The sequence below is a fragment of the Sprattus sprattus genome, assembly GCF_963457725.1.
Source record: "Sprattus sprattus genome assembly, chromosome: 1".
In the NCBI taxonomy this organism is placed as follows: Eukaryota; Metazoa; Chordata; class Actinopteri; order Clupeiformes; family Clupeidae; genus Sprattus; species Sprattus sprattus.
The window spans coordinates 23,670,438-23,691,163 of record NC_137920.1 but is presented as its reverse complement, the minus strand read 5'-3'; the positions used below and the strand labels follow the sequence as shown (position 1 = coordinate 23,691,163).

Below are 20,726 nucleotides of genomic sequence, written 5' to 3'. Positions count from 1 at the left end.
CAAAAACACACATGCACACTCACACACATGCATGCACACTCAAATACACACACACACCGACAAAAACACACATGCACACTCACACACATGCATGCACACTCAAATACACACACACACCGACAAAAACACACATGCACACTCACACACATGCATGCACACTCAAATACACACACACACCGACAAAAACACACATGCACACTCACACACATGCATGCACACTCAAATACACACACACACCGACAAAAACACACATGCACACTCACACACATGCATGCACACTCAAATACACACACACACCGACAAAAACACACATGCACACTCACACACATGCATGCACACTCAAATACAAACACACGCACACGCACACGCACACGCGCACGCACAAGCACTCAAACTCACACACACAAAGACACATGCGCACACACACACACACTAATGCACGCACACACACGGCGTGCACACACACACACACACAGACACACCCACACACACACACTCATGCGCACACTTGATCAATCAATCATTTAATCATTGCTGCCATATGAATGCATGGCAAACCCTCCCCAACCCTTCCTAAAAGTCTATCCATATAAGGTTCTGTTCAGTGCTACTGCACAAGACGTAAACACAAACCAGAAGTACACAAAAAAAGATGTCATGACATCAGCATGTTAAATAGGGCTGTTTGTTCCTGTATGTCAGTCAACCATAAGAGCTGCTTCTATTAATAGTTGAAGTAGAACCTAGTGTTGCTCTTTTACAATCTGAACACAACAATCAGAGCAGCAATACTCATACAGCAAACTCTCTCATTTACTAACCGAACTCAGCACTTAGCAAAGTAAAACTCCTCATAAACCAGCATAAACACACACACACACATACTGTATACGCACACTCTGATATATATCAATTCAATTGATCATTAAATTCAATATTCAATATACTGTATATACATAGTGAATATTTCAAATGAATTAGTTAACAACATGAAAAACATGAAAACAAGAAAACTCATCTTTAAATCTGAGTGAAAAATAGGAAAATAGACACAAATGTTTAATTTACCTTGTATTGTGAGCAGAATCACCACAGAAAGAGACGTCAAACAGCTCATCATCATCAACAGCAAACCCTAAACGTTTAGATCCAACAGATTCACTATCAGAAGTAGATCCCACTTGTTTAGTACAGCATGTTACTGTGATATTTTAAGCATACTTCCTAGAACATTGTCTAATGCTTCATAACGTTCTAACTTTCATGACACAAGTTTGACTAAATAAATGTAAGCATCAATATATATTAAGGAGCTCGTACCTTTCCACTATCCTGACACATATCATGGCACCAAATGAAGATCTCTGACAGGGAAGTACACTTTTCTAGGCTGCAGCAAATGAAACAGGAAGGAAGTGCTAACGAGAATGAATATTATAAACTTCTTCTTCTTCTGACCTCCTTCTGTGTTTTTAATTTTGTATTTACTGTTAACATTAGCAGAGCATTCTTCAACATTCACAGAATGGACTCAGCCGACATTAGATACCAGTCTCTCTGTCACCATCTCTCTCCCTCTCTATCTGTCTCTCCATCTCTTTGCCTGCAGCACTTTTCAACGCGTTAGACTGAAAGCAGAAGTGTTGCAGCACAGTCTGTGTGTGTGTGTGTGTGTGTGTGTCTGTGTGTGTTTGTGTGTTTGTGTCAGTGTGTGTGTCAGTGTGTGTGTGTGTGTGTGTGTGTGTGTGTGTGTGTGTGTGTGTGTGTGTGTGTGTGTGTGTGTGTGTGTGTGTGTGTGTGTGTTTGTGTGTTTGTGTCAGTGTGTGTGTGGTCTGAGCCACAAGGACGAAATAAGAAAATACTTATACCAGTACTCACAGGAACAAAATCAATATACTTACTTGGACATGAGAACAGAATCACCAGAGAGATACAGACTACACAGATCCTCACAATGACCAAAAAACCCCGAACCCTGAGTCAACACTCGTATTACTGCGTTCTCATTTTAATGACCAGTGCAGAACTCAACATGACAAGTATTGCATGACTCAACATGAAGACTCAACATGACAAGTATTGCATGATTCTGTAGCATTGCATGTTTTAGTCGACACAGTAAAACAGATTCTTCCTTACCAACACAGTAGTGAAATGGCAGCAGTTTAAACATGTACACTCACTTGTTGAATGTTTCATAGCCTGATATTTAAAAACTCTTACCATGTTCTATTGTGTCCTCTGTGAGACTCCAGTAATGTCCTGATCAGAGAGCAAATTAAGCTCTCTTACCAGGACCATAACTATTCACAGCGTCAGCGGGTGACATTAACTTTTCACAGCGTTGGCGTGTGTCATCACACATTTTCAGAGCACAGGAGTGGCTTGTGTCTTCTTCATTTGACAGACTTCTGCTCAGTAACAGTCTTTCTTCATGTTTGCGGTTTTGACACATCTTGTTGAGTTGCACATGTGCATGAAATGCGCCATATAAATAAAGTTTGCCTTGCCTTGTGAGTGGTGCTCTACACCCTGGTTAACCTGGCCTGTGCTTCCTGCCTACTCCCTTTATGTTGCTGCTGCAGACTCACCATTGAGAAATAGGGAAGTGTAGGTGGGCACTAGGGGGCTAACCACAGGTGTCTGGCATGCAAGCTACCTGCCTACTTGCCAAACATTCCTCTGCAGCCATCAATTACTTGGTGAGGTGAGTTCAGACAACAGAAAGACACAACTGCCTGTGATCTGATGTATTTACTCCATTAAAGAAGTCAAGCAATGTTAAGGTTCCTTGATAAACAGGAGGAAAGTTAAAAATGGAAAGATAATAAACACACACATACACACACACACCTACACGTACACAAAAAAACATTCACACACACAGAAACACACATACTTGCATCGCACGGCTGAGAAATAAATGTTGTCTGTTTAACTGACATGAGGCTCTTGTGTTGTCTTCAATGCTGCAGAATACTCCAAGGTCGGTGACACCAGCTTAGTTAGTTTGACCATGAAGAGGACAAGAAGGAGATAGCTGAAGAGTCCCTCTACAATGGGATCATGTGCAGTGCAGTGGCATCTTCAGTGCAATGAAACAGAGAAATGAGACCACAATTATAAATACTTTCTTTCACCTCATTATAGCGGTGATGTATTTATTAATAAAGAGTTACTGTGCACGTTACAGAATAACACAACAGATCATGAATGAACTGAACTCCTGTAGGCCCTCTGGAGCGCTGGGTCTGGATGGTGGAGTTCTGAACATGAGCGGCCACCGACGCCTGAGCGCTCAAGGGCATTCAGGCTCTTGGCCCTGTAAAACACCGTGAGGCATTTCCTATTGGTAATAGCACTATATATACATAAATAAAATTCAGTTCAATTGAATTCATGTATTTGGCAAAGCTGTGCTGTTAAATATATTTTTTACAAAAGGTGTTCTCACTAAAACTAAACAGTGTGGCTAACCTACTGCTGTGATGTGTGTTTAGGTCTCTTTACATGTCAATGGAGCCAATTACTGCAAATAAATGAAATGCTTCTTTCAGAGGGGGTTAGTAATGAGCAACACAGATCAGAGCGGTCTCCACCTCTGGCTGAACAGGGGAACTGCAAGAGAAAACACATCAACAAAAGTAATCAACTCCGACATGGTTGGTGCTGTAAAATCTATTCTTACAAGAGATGTACTCACTACAACTATACAGTGGGGAGCCTACTGGTGTGATGTGTGTTTAAGTTCCCATGGAGCCAAATACTACAATTACTGCGGGTGAGAAACAAGGTAGGCCTGTCAGAAAATCAGTCAAACACTCACACACACAAACAAAAGAAAATCATGATTGCGCCAAGCACTTTGAATACTGAATGATAAAACGTGTGTGTGTGTGTGTGGGGGGGGGGGGCTGTCAATTTCAGCAACTTGGAATGTACTTTTTAAAAAGTAATTGGGTGGCTCTTAAAAGAGCCTTTGTTTGATATTTTATAGATCGGATTTACTTGGACTTCTCGGTCTTTTTGGGCAGGAGCACAGCCTGGATATTGGGCAACACACCACCCTGAGCAATGGTCACTCCGCCGAGCAGCTTGTTCAACTCCTCGTCGTTGCGCACAGCCAGCTGCAGATGGCGGGGAATGATACGACTCTTCTTGTTGTCACGGGCAGCGTTGCCGGCCAACTCGAGGATCTCAGCGGTCAGATACTCGAGCACAGCAGCCATGTAGACCGGGGCACCAGCACCAACACGATGAGCATAGTTGCCTTTGCGGAGCAGCCTGTGAACCCGGCCCACGGGGAACTGAAGTCCAGCCCTGGATGAGCGAGTCTTGGCCTTAGCTCTTGCCTTCCCTCCGGTTTTGCCTCTGCCGCTCATTTTAGGAGTTGTTTGAGTTCTTCTGATCTGAATACTAGAGTGTGCCGTCAGTCAGAGGGGAGTGTATTTATTCTCCTCTAGCTCAGCGTTGCTCATTACCTGAGTGGTTGAGTCGAGAATGCTGCGAGCCAATCAACGTGTAGGACGTGAGGGAAAAATGAAGCAAAATTGCTTCATTTTGGCGCCTGCTGGATGTCCTTCTTCCCTTTAGCGCGTGGTCTCCAAAATCACTGAATATTTTAACGCATGAAATAGTTAAAAAGACACCTTCCAGTTTAGGTTGCTGCTCGGTTTTCAGATATGCCGGTTCAATGGTCACTGTAAACAGGAAGTCCGTGTATTGCGAACACTATTACAGTGGAACATACTGAAGTGGTTGGGTGATACAAAGTATCGTATAGACCGGCTTGTATCATGTTTGAATTGTAAAAAATGAAAAACGATGAGCAGAATTCTGCAAGCATATTTCTATTATTTGGGGATAAGATCAGCTGTATATAATTTACCAAATGTATTTGAATAACTTATTTAAGTGTGATTTATTAACACCACACTGTTTTATTTATTATCAGTCACTCTGGCTAAACTTCACTTAAAGATTAACCTTCCTTTCGGGCCCCAAAGCAGGTGAATAAATACTGCCATACCATGTGTGTTCATTGCGAGCAAGACCGTGACCGCAATGGATGTCGTCTATGCTCTGAAACGCCAGGGTCGTACTCTGTACGGTTTTGGAGGTTAAGAATCATTCTGAGACTAAAATCAAAGGCTCTTTTAAGAGCCACCCAAATAATTACGTAAAACATTATTCCAATTGCGTTTTAAATTAAAAAATTAAATTCGATGTGTGGTGTAAGCTGTAAGTGGCGAATAGACCAAGAGAAGTAGGGTTGCAAAATGCAGGCTATTGCCAGGGAACGCAAAAGAAGCTGAAAAGAACAATCTCACCATCTAAATCCCACGATGATGGGCCCCCTACATGTAAAGCATACACTGCCAACCTTTTTCGAGGTTTTCCTATTCTGTTTGGTATAACATATAGGACATACAGGACACTGAAGATGACTGAAACCCCCATAACACAAAGGAGCACTCATATGGAAACCAATAATGCTTATCAAATTCACATCTTGGTCTTGTTGACATGTAAATATTCTAACTGAAAAAAAAAACGATTCGGTTATTGAGTCATATGCTGCAACTTATTTCATGGATGCACTAATAGGCTACTTTAATTTCCCCTATACAGACTTTGTCAGTGATAACGATGAACATTTATTGAAAATATGTATCACTTACAATGAGGCTCGTATATTGACTTTATTTTAGTCATGTCAAGGTAGCTCAAACAGTGCGGGGAAATAACAAAAGAAGGGGAAGTGCGGACTTAATGTATATTTCTGTGGTCAGAGCTGGTTTAGCAGACAGACCCGCCCCTGCGCTTCAAAGTAACCAACCATCGTCTGGGATTCTGGTCATGGCTGGCCTAGGTGACTTATTAGCATAGAGCGCTGCTTATATAGGTGGCACGACTTCACAAAGTATGCCACTCAACTGAACAGTCAAACAGAAAGCACCATGCCTGAGCCAGCAAAGCCCGCCCCGAAGAAGGGTTCCAAGAAAGCCGTGACTAAATCCGCGGCTAAAGGTGGCAAGAAGCGCCGAAAGACCAGGAAGGAAAGCTATGCCATCTACGTGTACAAGGTCCTGAAGCAGGTCCATCCCGACACCGGCATCTCCTCCAAGGCCATGGGCATCATGAACTCCTTCGTGAATGACATCTTCGAGCGCATCGCTGGAGAGTCTTCCCGTTTGGCTCACTACAACAAGCGTTCCACCATCACCTCTAGGGAGATCCAGACTGCAGTGCGTCTGCTTCTGCCTGGTGAGCTTGCTAAGCACGCCGTGTCTGAGGGAACCAAGGCCGTCACCAAGTACACCAGCTCCAAGTAAAGCGTTATACGCTTTCTAACCCAAAGGCTCTTTAAAGAGCCACCCACATTGTCTTTGAAAAGCAGTTTCAACATTATCAAAATTGCCATGTGTGATAACTTAGCTCTGTCATAGATGGTTCACTCCAGAGGATCATGTTCAGTTTTACAGTTTTTCTCCATAGCTTTGGGTAATTTCACGAAACAGAAATGACATTCTCAAAAATCTTAGTGCATTTGGCAAAATGGCCTATATGGTTCAGCACAACTACATAGATCACCTTCAAAAGGTCATATCTCACCCAAAACAGTTTACCCAAGCTTCAAAACCAAATCATTTTCTCATATGAATAGTCATTAACCCAAAAATGAAAGGTTCCTTCTAGATTGCTGTGGTTCATCTCTCTCTCGAAAAAAAAGCACATTCTCAGGGCTTTAAATACATTTGCCAAAATGACCTAGATGGTTTAGCAAAACACTATGGCACACCTGCAAAAGGTCATAGCTCTCCCAAAACAGGCAACTCATCAGTCAAAACTAATTCCTTTTCTCATACAAATAGTCAGTGCCCCTAAAATGAATAGTACCTTTGGCATTGTTGTCAGTATGGCAGTGGACCATAGAAATATCCCTCATGTGCATATTTCTTGGCTTAGTCCTTTGACACTGAATGGTTACTAGATGTTTTCTTTTCAGAATACTATGTGTATCAAACAGAAAAACGATGAATTCAAGAGAAGCCAACAAGGTTTCACATACTGTATTGCACTCATACTGCCATGGAAATTGTTACAGTAATTGCCAAACAGAAACAGAAAATGTGTACAGCACAATATACTGTCAAGCAATAAGTACATCAAAACTAAAATTATGTATAGCCTTAACTCCTATAACAACACATACAGTAGGAGAGTAAAGCAAAGCTGGAGTTGAGTTTTCGTCCTCACTCTCCTACTCAGCCTCGCACTCATGTCTGTCTGGCCACATATTTTCATCAACATCACATCTGATGTTCTCCCTTGCTATGCAACAGGGGTAGAATTGGCATGCATGCTGAAACCATCCCTTACACTGATCTGCTGTGACATCGACACAAGCAGCATCCATTGCCTGGAGAAGGGACCTCTGGTTTAGAGCCCGATGCTCGTAGAACCTCCACCTCCATGCAGAAAAAAACTCCTCGATAAGGTAAGGGGAGTAGGGTGATTAGAGCACTATCAGCATCCTTGGATGGGCAGCGAACCACGCCCTGATGAGCGGGCCTCAGTGGAAGCTAACTTTGTCCCACACAATGACAAATGTAGGCAAGTGAGGCCCTACCAAACACCCCTCATGCAGAGGGATAAGATCAGAGTGCAGGCGGTCCAAGAACAACAGGAGCTTATGGTAGTATGGGCCAAGACTGGGAATGTGGGTGCTAACACCATTCTCTGAAATGGCAGCACACATGGTGATGTTGCCCCCGTGCTGGCCTGGGACATCCACCCTTGCTCTTCTTCCTTTTCTTCTTCCTCCTCTTCCTCGAGCAGGCAGTTGCCATTGGATGTTTCCCTGGCCAGGTGCTTCCATGTTCATAAATTGTACTGAACTTGGTCAAGCTCTAGATTTTTGATTGAAGCATTTATACTCCTGGATAGGACCTGTCAGCTAACTAAACTTACAGTGTGATCGGTGATCAGATGTGTGAATCTCCCCCTTGATTAGTAAAGTTCTAGTTGCACCTGAAAATTAAGCCGATGATCCAAGAGATCCATATTACAGTATATACCATGATGTTTTTCAGGGTATTATGTGCCTGAAGGATTTTGACAATGGAGTGAACTATTGTGCAGGTGATGACGTACAAAAGGAAATTACGCCAACATGTTTTGCAGAGAACGACGACTTGACTAAAAAGCAACAGTCAGTTTTGGCCAGCAAGATATATTCAATTGGTAATTGGGCTAACTGAAGGCATCTGAACCTAACCATACCAAAGTTGTGCTAAATCATTTGAAATATGTGCTAATGTAATTGCAATTTGATTAAAGGAATGCATAATTCCAATCTGTTGTGAACAAGTGCCCAGTGGTTTGGAGGTTTGCACGTGTTGTTTTGAGAATGTCATTTCTGTTTTGTGAAATTACCCAAAGCAATGGAGAAAAACTGTATGTGCCTGAAAGATTTTGACAGTGGAGTGAACTATTTTGCAGGTGATGATGTACACAAGGAAATTATGCCAACATGTTTTGCAGAGAACAGCGACTTGACTGAGCAACAAAAGTCAGTTTAGACCAGCAAGATATATTCAATTGGTAATTGGGCTAACGGAAGGCAATTGAACCTAACCATTTTCAAAGATGTACTACATCATTGGAAATTTGTGCAAACTATAGGCGATTGTACTTGTCATTTACAAGGATGTGCAAATACAGTTGCAATTTGATTAAAGGAATGAGAAATTCCAATCTTTTGTGAACAAGTGCCCAGTGGTTTGGAGGTTTGCACGTGTTGTTTCGAGAATGTCATTTCTGTTTCGTGTACCCAAAGCAATGGAGAAAAACTGTAATATAAGAAAGCACAGAGGTTGTAGATAGCACATTAGTCAGGTTATCGCTACTTGATCTGGTATCAATGTCTTGACCTCGAGGTTAACTATATCCTCCTGATGGAGTGGGGTGGTATTGCAATAGTATTTATATGAACCAGATAATCAGGATACCACATTCCTCCCCCCTTAAGAGTAAACTACTCTGGTGAGCATTAACATTAACGGTTCCCTTAACTGCTCCCTATATACTGTAGACAGTAACATTCTAACTAACCATCCTATATGATTTAACTATCAAGATAATCTAAATAAAACACTCTTGACTATCTTTAATATAGTGTTCAGATGTCAACTTTTAATTGAAAAGTATCATTAGCCTATATCATTGGCAGTGTTTACAGGTGTTGTGCATTGTTCAGATTTCGGTGCTTCCTTTCGGTGCCTGAGCCGATTTAAAAAAAATACTTTCTCACATTGGCTATGTCTTGTGTATGATGTGTACTGTGTGCTGACAAGGTATAGTGGAGTGTTGATGTTACAAACCTCAGCACGCTAAATGTGGTTTATTTGTGGATTAGTGTAAATATATTTCAGTTCTGTGTAATGATATTTTCCCACAAAAATACTTTGTTTTCTGTAAAATGAAGCACACAGTGCTTTGCAAAACTGAATTGAATTGCATTGCAGTGGATTTTGCCAAACTCAACTTTAACGATGTAACCAGCCTAACAAAAGGTTTTAGTTAGGTTTGTTTTAGTTTAGTTTGTAGCTAGCCTGTGACAGTTCATAGTGACTGTAAAAAAAAAAATTGACCCACAAATTTGATTTTAAAAAGGAATAATTACATAATAATTACAGTTTCATCTTGCAATTCTGTTATGTTGTGATTCAAGGTTTGAAAAACTGAGACCAAGTTTCAGAAAATATGTGAAAGCAGTTGTAAGAAACTGAAACTCAAAACAGTGCAAGGTTGGCCAGTATTTCAATCAGAATCAGAAATCAGAGTCAGAAACAGATTTATTGTCAGTAGGTATAATCCTAAAAATTCTCCAGTCACCGCAACACTCACCGCACTGTCTTTCACAGTATTTATCTAAAACTAATATAAGGAAAAAAGCATTGAGGACTATCCTTTCAAAATGCCACACTGCATCCCATGCATGGCCCTTGTATCTATCTATCTACCCTGAGGTTTTCATTGGTGTGTGTTAACAATTCTGACTCTGTCAAAGTGTTTCCATCATGAACTAAGCTGTGTGCAAACTTTAAACCAAATGTATACTAAATGTATTCAATGTATTCCGATACAATTACTAATTACCTGTTACATTTTTGTATTCAGTAACCTAATCAAAGCATCACAATATTAAAGCAATGTAACTTGATTACTTTCCTTTACTTTTGATAACCTCAATGCCAAATGTGCAAATGAAGACAACAGAAAAGAGACATCAATAAGATGGGTTTAACCTAAGCTGATTATGTAAGTCAACAGCACAATGTAATCTTAAATCAGATGTTCGTTATACAAATTCAGCCTATAGACCTACAATGAAAGTGCACAACACCACAGTTTACAAAGGATAGACTAATACAAAATAAAATCAGCTTCTTTTACAAGAAAGAAAAAGGTTCTTTCCTGGTTATAACACAGTGTAAAATCATGGTTTGGAATGTTTAGTTCATATTGCCCAGTTATAGCGTTCAAGCAATGAGAAAAACTGTACTAGAAAGACAAAAGAATGAAGAAGGACTACTCTACGCTTTCAAATGGCCACACTGTTGTCCACATTTCTGGGGTCCAGATAGGTGTAGGGAAGCTCCAGCTTCTTGTTCCGCTCCTCGATGGCAACTGTCAACTCATTCAGATCCTTTCGGAAGTCTTCAATGAGCTTCCAAGGGACCTCTTCACCAAACAGCTCTTCCAGGGAATCTCCCAGAGGGTACTAGAGACAGGATGTTAAGGTTGTTAAGACTAATAACATGGTGATAATAAACGTGTTGCTTATAATGTTTAACACACTTTGTGTGACAGCACCTTGATATTTCGTAAGTGCCCACTGTTCAGAGTTTGGAAAATATTAAGTCTGATTAAATGTACATGCTTACAGATGCCAGATATGCTTTACATAATGAACAGACTGCTATTCTTGTAATATAACAGTAAGGTCATGCAAACCAGACAAATGCACGTAATGTTAGTAAGCCATTGTCATCCAGAGGGATATAATAGAACAAGGGCATTCAGATTCTTCACAACATTCATATTTTTCACTTAAAATAAAACAACTGTACTGCCGTCTTAAAATATGTGTCTTGATATTGTACAAACTCACATGGTCTGTTGCCTTTGTGCTGAGCAGTTTCAGGACAGACATTCCATTCACCGTTGTGCCCACATCAGGTAGGGTCTCCAGGACGGAGATCTCATTGGTCTGGCCTTTTTTAACAGGAGGGCGCTTTCGTAGGGCAGTGGGGAGGTTAGGCATCCAGGCGCCGAACTCAAACTGGGGACATTTTACAAAAGAATATTAGACACGAGATAAGATAACTGCATTCTTAATTGTTGTTTAATGACCAGCCAATGTCAAAATGTCATAAAGAATAACTACAGAACCTCATTATCCCAACTTAACATGGATCCTAACAGTGGATTACAGTAAGTAGTAAGACACAAAGGGAGGTTGTGGCACTGCCACAGATTACGTAGGACGTAGATCATATCCTCACACATATACCCTAGTTAAGTACAAAAAAGTGTATTAAGGCAGTGGGGAAGTAAGCATCCTGCTGCCGAACTCAAACTAGGGACATTATACGAAAAGAATATTAGACCCGGGATAAAAAAACTGCATCCTGAATACGCCTTGTTGTTAAATTGAGACATTGGTCAAATATTCGTAAAGAATATTTACAGTACACCATTCTCCTAACTTGGATCCTAACAGTGGATTTAGAGAGTTGTAACACACAAAGGGAGGTTTTCCTTTTGCCATTGTGGCCCTGTGCTTGCTCTTTGGGGCTCAGATGTTGGGATTTGAAAAGCACCTTGCAATAATGATAATTAATAAAGATAACAGTCAACAGTCTGGCCTTTCTCCTTCAGGGGAGGCCATCTGAGGGTTGCACTAGGGTAGTTGGACATCCAACCACAAATGTCAAACTGACAAGGCGCAAATTGATTCAAAGACCTTTACAAGAAATTACCTGTCCATTGTTGACAGCGGCATGTTGGGCAGTGACAGTGAAGATCACCATGGTGACAAACTTGATGAGATCTTTCACTGCCTGAAAAGTCTCAGGTATTCCTGAGGAAAGGATCACAGACATGTACATTATAAACATAGAAATCACACAATGTCAAACTGAGTTAACTTAATTCCCCGTGATTACGGCACTTAGAATTGGCAGGCATTAATGCTAGTGTGTGTTGACTCTTATTCCTCCTAAAACTGGAAGTTCGTGGAAGTCCTATGTGGCGATTACTCAAATGTCTTGTACAGTTATTTCTTTTTTTATTTTGTATTCTATGTATTTTTGTATTCTTAAAGGTCAGTATTGCTGTGCACACCTGTGCTCTTCTTTCCCTGGAAGCCTTTGGTAAATATGTCACTGATCCAGTTCTGCAGCTCTGTGTCCTTCTTCACATCATCATCAGATTTGTAGTAATGTTGCAAGACTCCTTCAACATACCTGCAAACAACCACATGGTTTGGTGTTCAATGTAGTGGTTACAAAAAATTAATCTTTGCAGCTCTACCATAGTGAGGTATTTCTAAAGGAACATTGAAAATGTGAAACAGTGAAATAATATTTGCAAATACAATTTTGCAAATACAGATTGTTTAAAAAAAAAACATGATAGAAAGCGAGATTTGTGTGTACAATCGGCAACACTACTCCAAGTTACAATGGTAAGCGTACTTGTTGATAACGTTCCACAGTTTCAACCCGTCATCTCTGTAGTAGTAGTGTGGCACTTCCTCCAGGCCTCTCTCAGAGATGTTATCAGGCAGACAGAGGTGGGTGTAGGTCAGAGCGGCAGTCGCACGCACCAGCAATTCATCCAGGGCTGCACCACCAATGCCTGAATACTAAGATTATAAATGATGTTTATAACAAATAGAGTTGAAGAAAACAGTAACACCACATTTGAGTTTACATATAGGTTGAAATGACTATTGTTAATATATGATTGAATATATCTCTGAATATAAAGTATGACAGTGTACTTACATAGTGATATAATATGTTTCTTATTAAATCCCTTTGGGGACTGAGGCGTGTTAGACTTTTTTTAAGGTAGTGCCTTGATGTTTATGTATATTTCCTCTAACTAAAAACATTGATGCACAAGTGGCATATAAGATTAAAGGTTTCTGGGGGTGTTATTTTTAAACTTGCAGAGCTTTAAAGGCGTATTGACAACAAGAGCAGAACGCAAAATATCCCTCCAGAGGGATATAGTCCCCATGTTGGCATTGTTTTATTAGCTCTGTGGTTTGCATACCGTGGTGATGGCTCCATTCTCGGAAATCAGCCGATCTCTCGCCATGATGTTGATCTGGAGTGTGTAACGAGTGTGGCGAATGAGAAGCTATAAAGGGGAAAAACAGTGAACAGCAGGTCAGCTCATGGTATACTGATTGTTATTAGTTTTATAATTAAAACATTAAATCAAATTTGGACCTATTTATTTACACGTTGGACAGGATTCTGAGCATATCCAAAATCACCAGATCAGCACATGTGAAGGCCAATGTAAATTACTCTTGGGTGTTTTCTCTGTTAGCCATTTCAAGTCAAAACTATCTCATGCATGTAAGATTCCATACCTTGAAGAGTGGGTGTAGGAAGGGGAGGTTCCGCAATGTTGCCATGGTGAACACCTCAGCCAGCAGGTGAGTTCTCAGCAGGTGAATGTCAACCTCAAACACACTGAACTCTGCAGCCCGCACAAAGATCTTAGCCAGCTGCCAATCAGTCTTTGAGTCAGTGGGCAGGAAGATGGGGTGGAGAACCCCAGCCTTTTGTCCTAACTGTGGAGAAAAGACACATTAAACTGGCTCACCAGTATGAGAGGGGGACATCTGCCCAATTCAATCCAGTTGTACTTCTTTGTATGGCACCATTATCAATAGACATACTCTTCAAAAATGCTTTACAGAGCCCTAGGCCTGAACCCCCCCAGAGCTGAGATTCTGTGTAGTGTCAGTGGAGGGGGGTTGGCGGTGTTGTCATGGCATAATTCTCGAAGGAAAGAAGGAATTTACTAAGACTTGTAAATTAGCATGGCCATGACTTGAATTAAAATGTATTTTAGTCCCCAAGAAGTTTAAAACATTATGACCATTTGGTATTATGGTGCATATTTATACTCCATTTTGTTCAGTGAAAGAACATTTTGGAATATACATTTCCATAGAAGGGATGTGTTTACCTGAATGGCGATGGGCATCATCATATTGTGAGAGTCACAGTGGAGGAGTACCAGGGGAGCTGTGAGATACTGCTTTCTGCCATGGACTTCATTTCCAACAAGTCCGTCCAACATCTTGTAGTCACACAGGAAGATGTTTCCTTTCTGGATGGTTTGCGTGTTGTTGAAGGCAAACAATGAATAGACAAAATATACAGAAAATAGTTTAGAATTGGGCAAACACAATCTAGATTTACCCAAGAGGAATGTGATTTTTTTTTGGGTTGATGTCAAAAAAATAATTGTTCTGCCGACGTCCATGATGAAAGCAACATTATTATAACATTATATACAACAACACTATACAGCAAAGGCAACTATACAGCAAAGGCAACTACTTTAAGTATCATCTTCAAATTCATTTTGATGGTATATGATCATGTGAAGGACTGTGGGATATTTTTTACGTTTAGATGAACATGGATTAACTCTTCAGTATGAAAGTCTCACTTTAGGAAAGGTAGACTAGGTGGAAAGCAATAACTTAGCCATAGACATGGGCCTCGTTTCCCGAACGCGCACTTAGCCTAAAAAGCACTTGAAATCGTTCGTAAGAGGAATCCTATGTTGCAGACGGGTTTCCCGACGCGGCACTTAGCTTAAGTGTATCTTTCGTTGAGAAGAATTCTACGTGTGGTCAGGACCAGTAGTAACTTCACACTTAGCGATTTAATCCACCAGGGGCGTCGTTCGGCCGTCGTTCGGAAGAAAGGGGAATTTAAAAAAAAAACATGGCTAATTGAAGCGAGGAATATTTTACATTAATAAAGCTATCTACACAACTTTTTATATGTTTATAATCACTCGGTTTGATCTGAAATGTGCTACGCGACCAATGCAGAGTATGTAGGTCTTAACTGAAGCTTTCAAACAGTAGTTTTAAGGCACAATTAGCGCTCATGCCACCACTCCATTGGCTTATATGGTAGCTTTCTAGCTAGCTGCTTGTTTCGTGCTCTACACAGCTGTATACATATATATTTGCAACCATGTTCTACTTTGAAACTTTTTTTAAATCGCTAGTTTCATAGCTCATACGGTCACGCATGACGTATGCTTCAACCCCCTCGACACCTTATCCAGGGGCGTCGTTCAGCCTATTAAAGAAGAAATCCAAACGATGTTTCTGTGTATAGCACGTCATGAGAATGTCATTGTTTCACCTGCCTATTCCCATCAAAATAGAAATAAAGAATATTGAATATTTGAAAATAAAGATTAGGCTATACAAAACTAGTGCAGTGCCCGTAGGAATTATGCATTCTGTAGTGTTAGCAGACGTAGAGCTGTTGGGTAGTGTAATGGCAAGACATATTTGCACTCCACATAGGTACAGGTTACACTGAAGTATTATTGTGATGCATGTTTCCTTTTCATTAAGAAATGTGTTAATGGTAGCCTTTTTGGAGAGTTACCAACAAATAAAGTTTGAGATTATGTAGTGGATGCAGTTGAATATACTGTAGATGTCAACGTTGCTGTCTAAACTATAAACTAATTGTCATAAAGAAAAACATTATTTAAAATGAAGTTATGGTTGAAATAGGATCACTTCTTTATTGTAAGGGTAAGTGTTGGGTAAGAATGGTCATGCAGTTGGACTCAAATGTAGGTTAATTTGATTGAATGTATGTAGCCTACTGTACTGTATGACTGCGATGATGCTAGCTTTGACAGCCCACTCTCAGACAGATCGTAATAAATGTCCTTACAATGGGAACACAGTTTAAATACTCTGCTGGAGGTGGCGTTACTATCCCCGCCCCGAATTCAGTGCACAGTGCACGTTCGATGCACGCATACATACGCACGCTAACCCTATAGGCTAGCTAATTTCACAGCAATTAACGTAAACAGGTTAACCTGACGTAAACAGCTCCTAAGAGCTACTTAAGAACTCGTGCACGTTGCGCTCGTGCACCTGACTTTACGTGCGTTTCCCAACCATCAACTTAAATAGAAAGTGTTACTTAGTCTACGATGTCGCGAAAATCCACGTAGGCCGTTAAGATACGTCGTTATCGGGAAACGAGGCCCAGATTCACTGATGTTAAAGTAAGCAATAAAGTCACGACACAGGCACATTCCAAGAAACTCCCTGTTAGGAGGGGGTCTCCGGGGGTCTCACAGGATCCCAGGGGAGCCAGACACGACCAATCACACACACACACACACACACACACACACACACACACACACACTGGGGTACTGGGCCTCGTTTCCCGAACACGCACTTAGCCTAAAAAGCACTTGAAATCGTTCGTAAGAGGAATCCTACGTTGCAGACGGGTTTCCCGACGCGGCACTTAGCTTAAGTGTATCTTTCGTTGAGAAGAATTCTACGTGTGGTCAGGACCAGTAGTAACTTCACACTTAGCGATTTAATCCACCAGGGGCGTCGTTCGACCGTCGTTCGGAAGAAAGGGGAATTAAAAAAAAAAAACATGGCTACTTGAAGCGAGGAATATTTCACATTAATAAAGCTATCTACACAACTTTTTATACGTTTATAATGACTCGGTTTGATCTGAAATGTGCTACGCGACCAATGGAGAGTATGTAGGTCTTAACTGAAGCTTTCAAACAGTAGTTTTATGGCACAATTAGCGCTTATGCCACCACTCCATTGGCTTATATGGTAGCTTTCTAGCTAGATGGTTGTATACATATATATTTGCAACCATGTTCTTCATTGAAACTTTTTTTAAATCGCTAGTTTCATAGCTATACAGTCACGCATAACGTAAGCTTCAACCCCCTCTACACCTTATCCAGGGGTGTCGTTCGGCCTATTGTAGAAGAAATCCAAACGATGTTTCTGTGTATAGCACATCATGAGAATGTCATTGTTTCACCTGCCTATTCCCATCAAAATAGAAATAAAGAATATTGAGTATTTGAAAATAAAGATTAGGCTATACAAAACTAGTGCAGTGCCCGTAGGAATTATGCATTCTGTAGTGTTAGCAGACGTAGAGCTGTTGGGTAGTGTAATGGCAAGACATATTTGCACTCCACATAGGTACAGGTTACACTGAAGTATTATTGTGATGCATGTTTCCTTTTCATTAAGAAATGTGTTAATGGTAGCCTTTTTGGAGAGTTACCAACAAATAAAGTTTGAGATTATGTAGTGGATGCAGTTGAATATACTGTAGATGTCAACGTTGCTGTCTAAACTATAAACTAAATGTCATAAAGAAAGACATTATTTAAAATGAAGTTATGGTTGAAATAGGATCACTTCTTTATTGTAAGGGTAAGGCTGAATCCCATTTCTCCCCCTACCCCTTCGTCTTTCCCCTTCCCCTCCGTTTTGCGTGTTCATGTGGAGGGGTAGGGCTGTCCCAATTCACGTTAAGACAGAGGGGTAGGGGAAGGGGAAGCGCTTTCTACCCCTCCAAACGGAGATTTTCCGAGGGCACACTTCAAACGGAGGGGTAGACTGATTTCCCTCAATGCATTGCGAACCCGTGATCATTAAAGAAAAAATATCGCGCGAGTCCATTTAAAAATGTCGGAAACAGCAGGGAAAGCATCACACAAATGAAAGTATTTTCTTTGTAATTCATGATTTTAAAACTTGTTTGATGAAATGTTGCATTGTGTAAATAACAGCTGCAGGCGCCATGTTTGTTTATGTCTGGTGAGTGACAGCTGTCGCTCTCCGGTAACGTAACAGCTGACGCTTCGTACTGATGACGTACGTAATTGTTGAAGTGCTATCCCAATTCGAAGGGCTAGCGTTTCAACCCCTTCGGCTACCCCTCCGTTTGAAAAAGCGAAGGCGAAGGGGTAGGGGTAAGGGTAGGGGTAGAGATTAGAAATGGGATTGGGCCTAAGTGTAGGGTAAGAATGGTCATGCAGTTGGACTCAAATGTAGGTTAATTTTATTGAATGTATGTAGCCTACTGTACTGTATGACTTCGATGATGCTAGCTTTGACAGCCCACTCTCAGACAGATCGTAATAAATGTCCTTACAATGGGAACACAGTTTAAATAGGCTACTCTGCTGGAGATGGCGTTACTATCCCCGCCCCGAATTCAGTGCACATTGCACGTTCGATGCACGCATAGGCTAGCTAATTTCACAGCAATTAACGTAAACAGGTTAACCTGACGTAAACAGCTGCTAAGAGCTACTTAAAGGCACCCAGTGCAACTTTATGTAAACATTCAATGAAAAATAAACATTAAATTTCTAGTCTTTTTTACACGTAGTAAGTTTCAATAACTCCATACCATCACATATCAACATTCAAGGAGCAAAGATGAGACATCGTTGTGTGGTGAGAACTGATATAAAATCGTAAACAACAACAATCGCCGGTGGGGAGAAGCCATTTTTCCATTGACTGGAAGCCTGCTTTATTTATTGGAGGTTACAAAAAATTAAGAAAATGGCGGCGATTGTTGTTGTTATCGATTTTCTATCAGTTCTCACCACACAACGACGTCTCATCTTTGCTGCTTGAATGTCGGTATGTAATGGTATGGAGTTATTGAAACTTACTACGTGTAAAAAAGACTAGAAATTTAATGTTTATTTTTAAGCCTCGAAAGTTGCACTGGGTGCCTTTAAGAACTCGTGCACGTTGCGCTTGTGCACCTGACTTTAAGTTGATGGTTGGGAAACGCACGTAAATAGAAAGTGTTACTTAGTCTACGATGTCGCGAAAATCCACGTAGGCCGTTAAGATACGTCGTTATCGGGAAACGAGGCCCTGATGTGTAGCCTACCTTCACCTCTTTAATTAAGGTGCTTCCTCCTAGAAGGTCTTTAACCATTTCCTCTGGCAGCTTTGAGCAGCGCTGGATCATCATGACGTGTCTTTCCCACTAGCCATCCAGTAATACACTATGTAGCTTTATCACTTTTATCAGTTCCAACTTTGAGCCTACCTTCATCTCCACCTCCAAGCTGCTCCCCCCTAGAGAGTTTTTGACCATCTCCTCTGTGACGGGGAAATTCTCTGGCAGCATTGAGCAGCGCTGGATCATCATGGGGTTGAGGCCATTCAGAAACTGATAGCCAAAGAACTCGTCCTCATCCCAGCGCTTCATAACGTAATCTACAAAGCATGCTTTGTCAGAACATATGCTACAGGTACAAACAGTACTTTAATTTTTTTCAGTACACTGATTCTGAGCAGGTCATTTACTAAGAAGATTTAAGTTTAAGATGATTACCAATGGTTTCGTTGTTTTCAAAAAAGAGTCTGTCCAGTTCGTTGATGCTTCCCCATGTCATTTTGCTGTCAGCTAATCCTTCCAGCTTCATAGCAATTAACCTACACACACAATACATCGGTTCAAAGTCCAAACATTATGAGTGGAACTTGATATAGCCTACAACCTATGACCAATCACAACATCTTGTTAGTTACTTTTATATTATATATTAGTATGTTCAATAACGCAAGGCTGTTTTGCAAATGCTCGCCGCCTCTATGCAAAATAAAGTAGGCCTATATATATGTTGTTAATGTTAAAATCACTACAGTTCACTTGTAATTAAAGCATACTTCAAATTAAATCTAGTTACACATATTAAGTATTTCCACCAATGCAATCTAAAACATAATTAAAAATGACACTAAAAACACACTACAAATGTAGGCTAACCTAAAAACAGAGGACGATTAAACTGTTCGTTGAAAAACCCGGCATCATTGTCACAAATCGGCTTAATTCTCACACAAAACGGCGTCAAATAAACCGGCCTCGTCCTCACTCAAAACGATAATAAAAGCCACCATTCTCTCATCAATATCACCTATACCAATTTACGTAACTCTTCTGTGGTGCTTTGGTCTAGCCTATGTAAACCATTACCATAGGTTAGAAAAAGGAACGACAACGGTCAGCATGTCACAAATAGATGAACACCACAGGAAGGTTGGAAAAAAATGCCTTAAGCACTCACTGCGATAGTGCAGTGTATTTAAACTCGATATCCTTCGTGAAAGAGAATTGGACTTCAGAAGGCAGAGCACTGGCAGAGTCATAGTTGTTAACGTGGGGCATGCCCTCAGCATACACGTCCCACCTGTGAGCAGAATACAGCCGTATTTTAGAGCAAATAACTTTAAATAAATACATTAAATGTAATACAGACACACTCTGCTCGTTCACTCTGCGCTTGTGTCCACAAACCTAAATGCCTCCTGTAGATCCTCCAGCTGCCTCATCCTGTGTCTTTGGGATATTGGGTTGGTGTCCTGGAACACAAGCGAAGCTAAAATGGAAATTTATGAAGGGGAACATTAATTGACAATCTGAATACATTATAGTTTAATACTGTTAATTTTCACATAAATTGTTAAACACACTTGTCCAAAGTGAGCATTGAAAAATTCCTTTAATTTAATTTAAATGTTTGATATATATCACTGGTGTGTT

At 40.7% G+C, this 20,726-nt stretch overlaps 3 protein-coding genes across 3 annotated transcripts; 1 reads left to right on the top strand and 2 right to left on the bottom strand.

The window, feature by feature from the left end:
• Positions 1-4,004: 4,004 nt before the first annotated feature.
• Positions 4,005-4,382, bottom strand: LOC308374726 (histone H2A-like; the record flags this gene model as incomplete). Its single annotated transcript, XM_080850645.1, has 1 exon — positions 4,005-4,382. The coding sequence occupies one exon, from the start codon at positions 4,380-4,382 to the stop codon at positions 4,005-4,007; it is 378 nt and encodes a 125-aa protein (XP_080706771.1).
• Positions 4,383-5,960: 1,578 nt separating this feature from the next.
• On the top strand, positions 5,961-6,335 carry LOC308374737 (histone H2B 1/2-like; the record flags this gene model as incomplete). Its single annotated transcript, XM_080850656.1, has 1 exon — positions 5,961-6,335. One exon carries the CDS (start codon positions 5,961-5,963, stop codon positions 6,333-6,335), a length of 375 nt encoding a protein of 124 aa, XP_080706782.1.
• A 4,274-nt stretch (positions 6,336-10,609) lies between these two features.
• On the bottom strand, positions 10,610-19,388 carry LOC308368679 (arachidonate 12-lipoxygenase, 12R-type-like; the record flags this gene model as incomplete). Its single annotated transcript, XM_080842913.1, has 9 exons — positions 10,610-10,789; positions 11,180-11,350; positions 12,051-12,151; positions 12,415-12,536; positions 12,768-12,937; positions 13,354-13,440; positions 13,679-13,882; positions 14,284-14,427; positions 19,227-19,388. The coding sequence occupies 9 exons, from the start codon at positions 19,386-19,388 to the stop codon at positions 10,610-10,612; spliced, it is 1,341 nt and encodes a 446-aa protein (XP_080699039.1).
• Between the last annotated feature and the right edge of the window lie 1,338 nt (positions 19,389-20,726).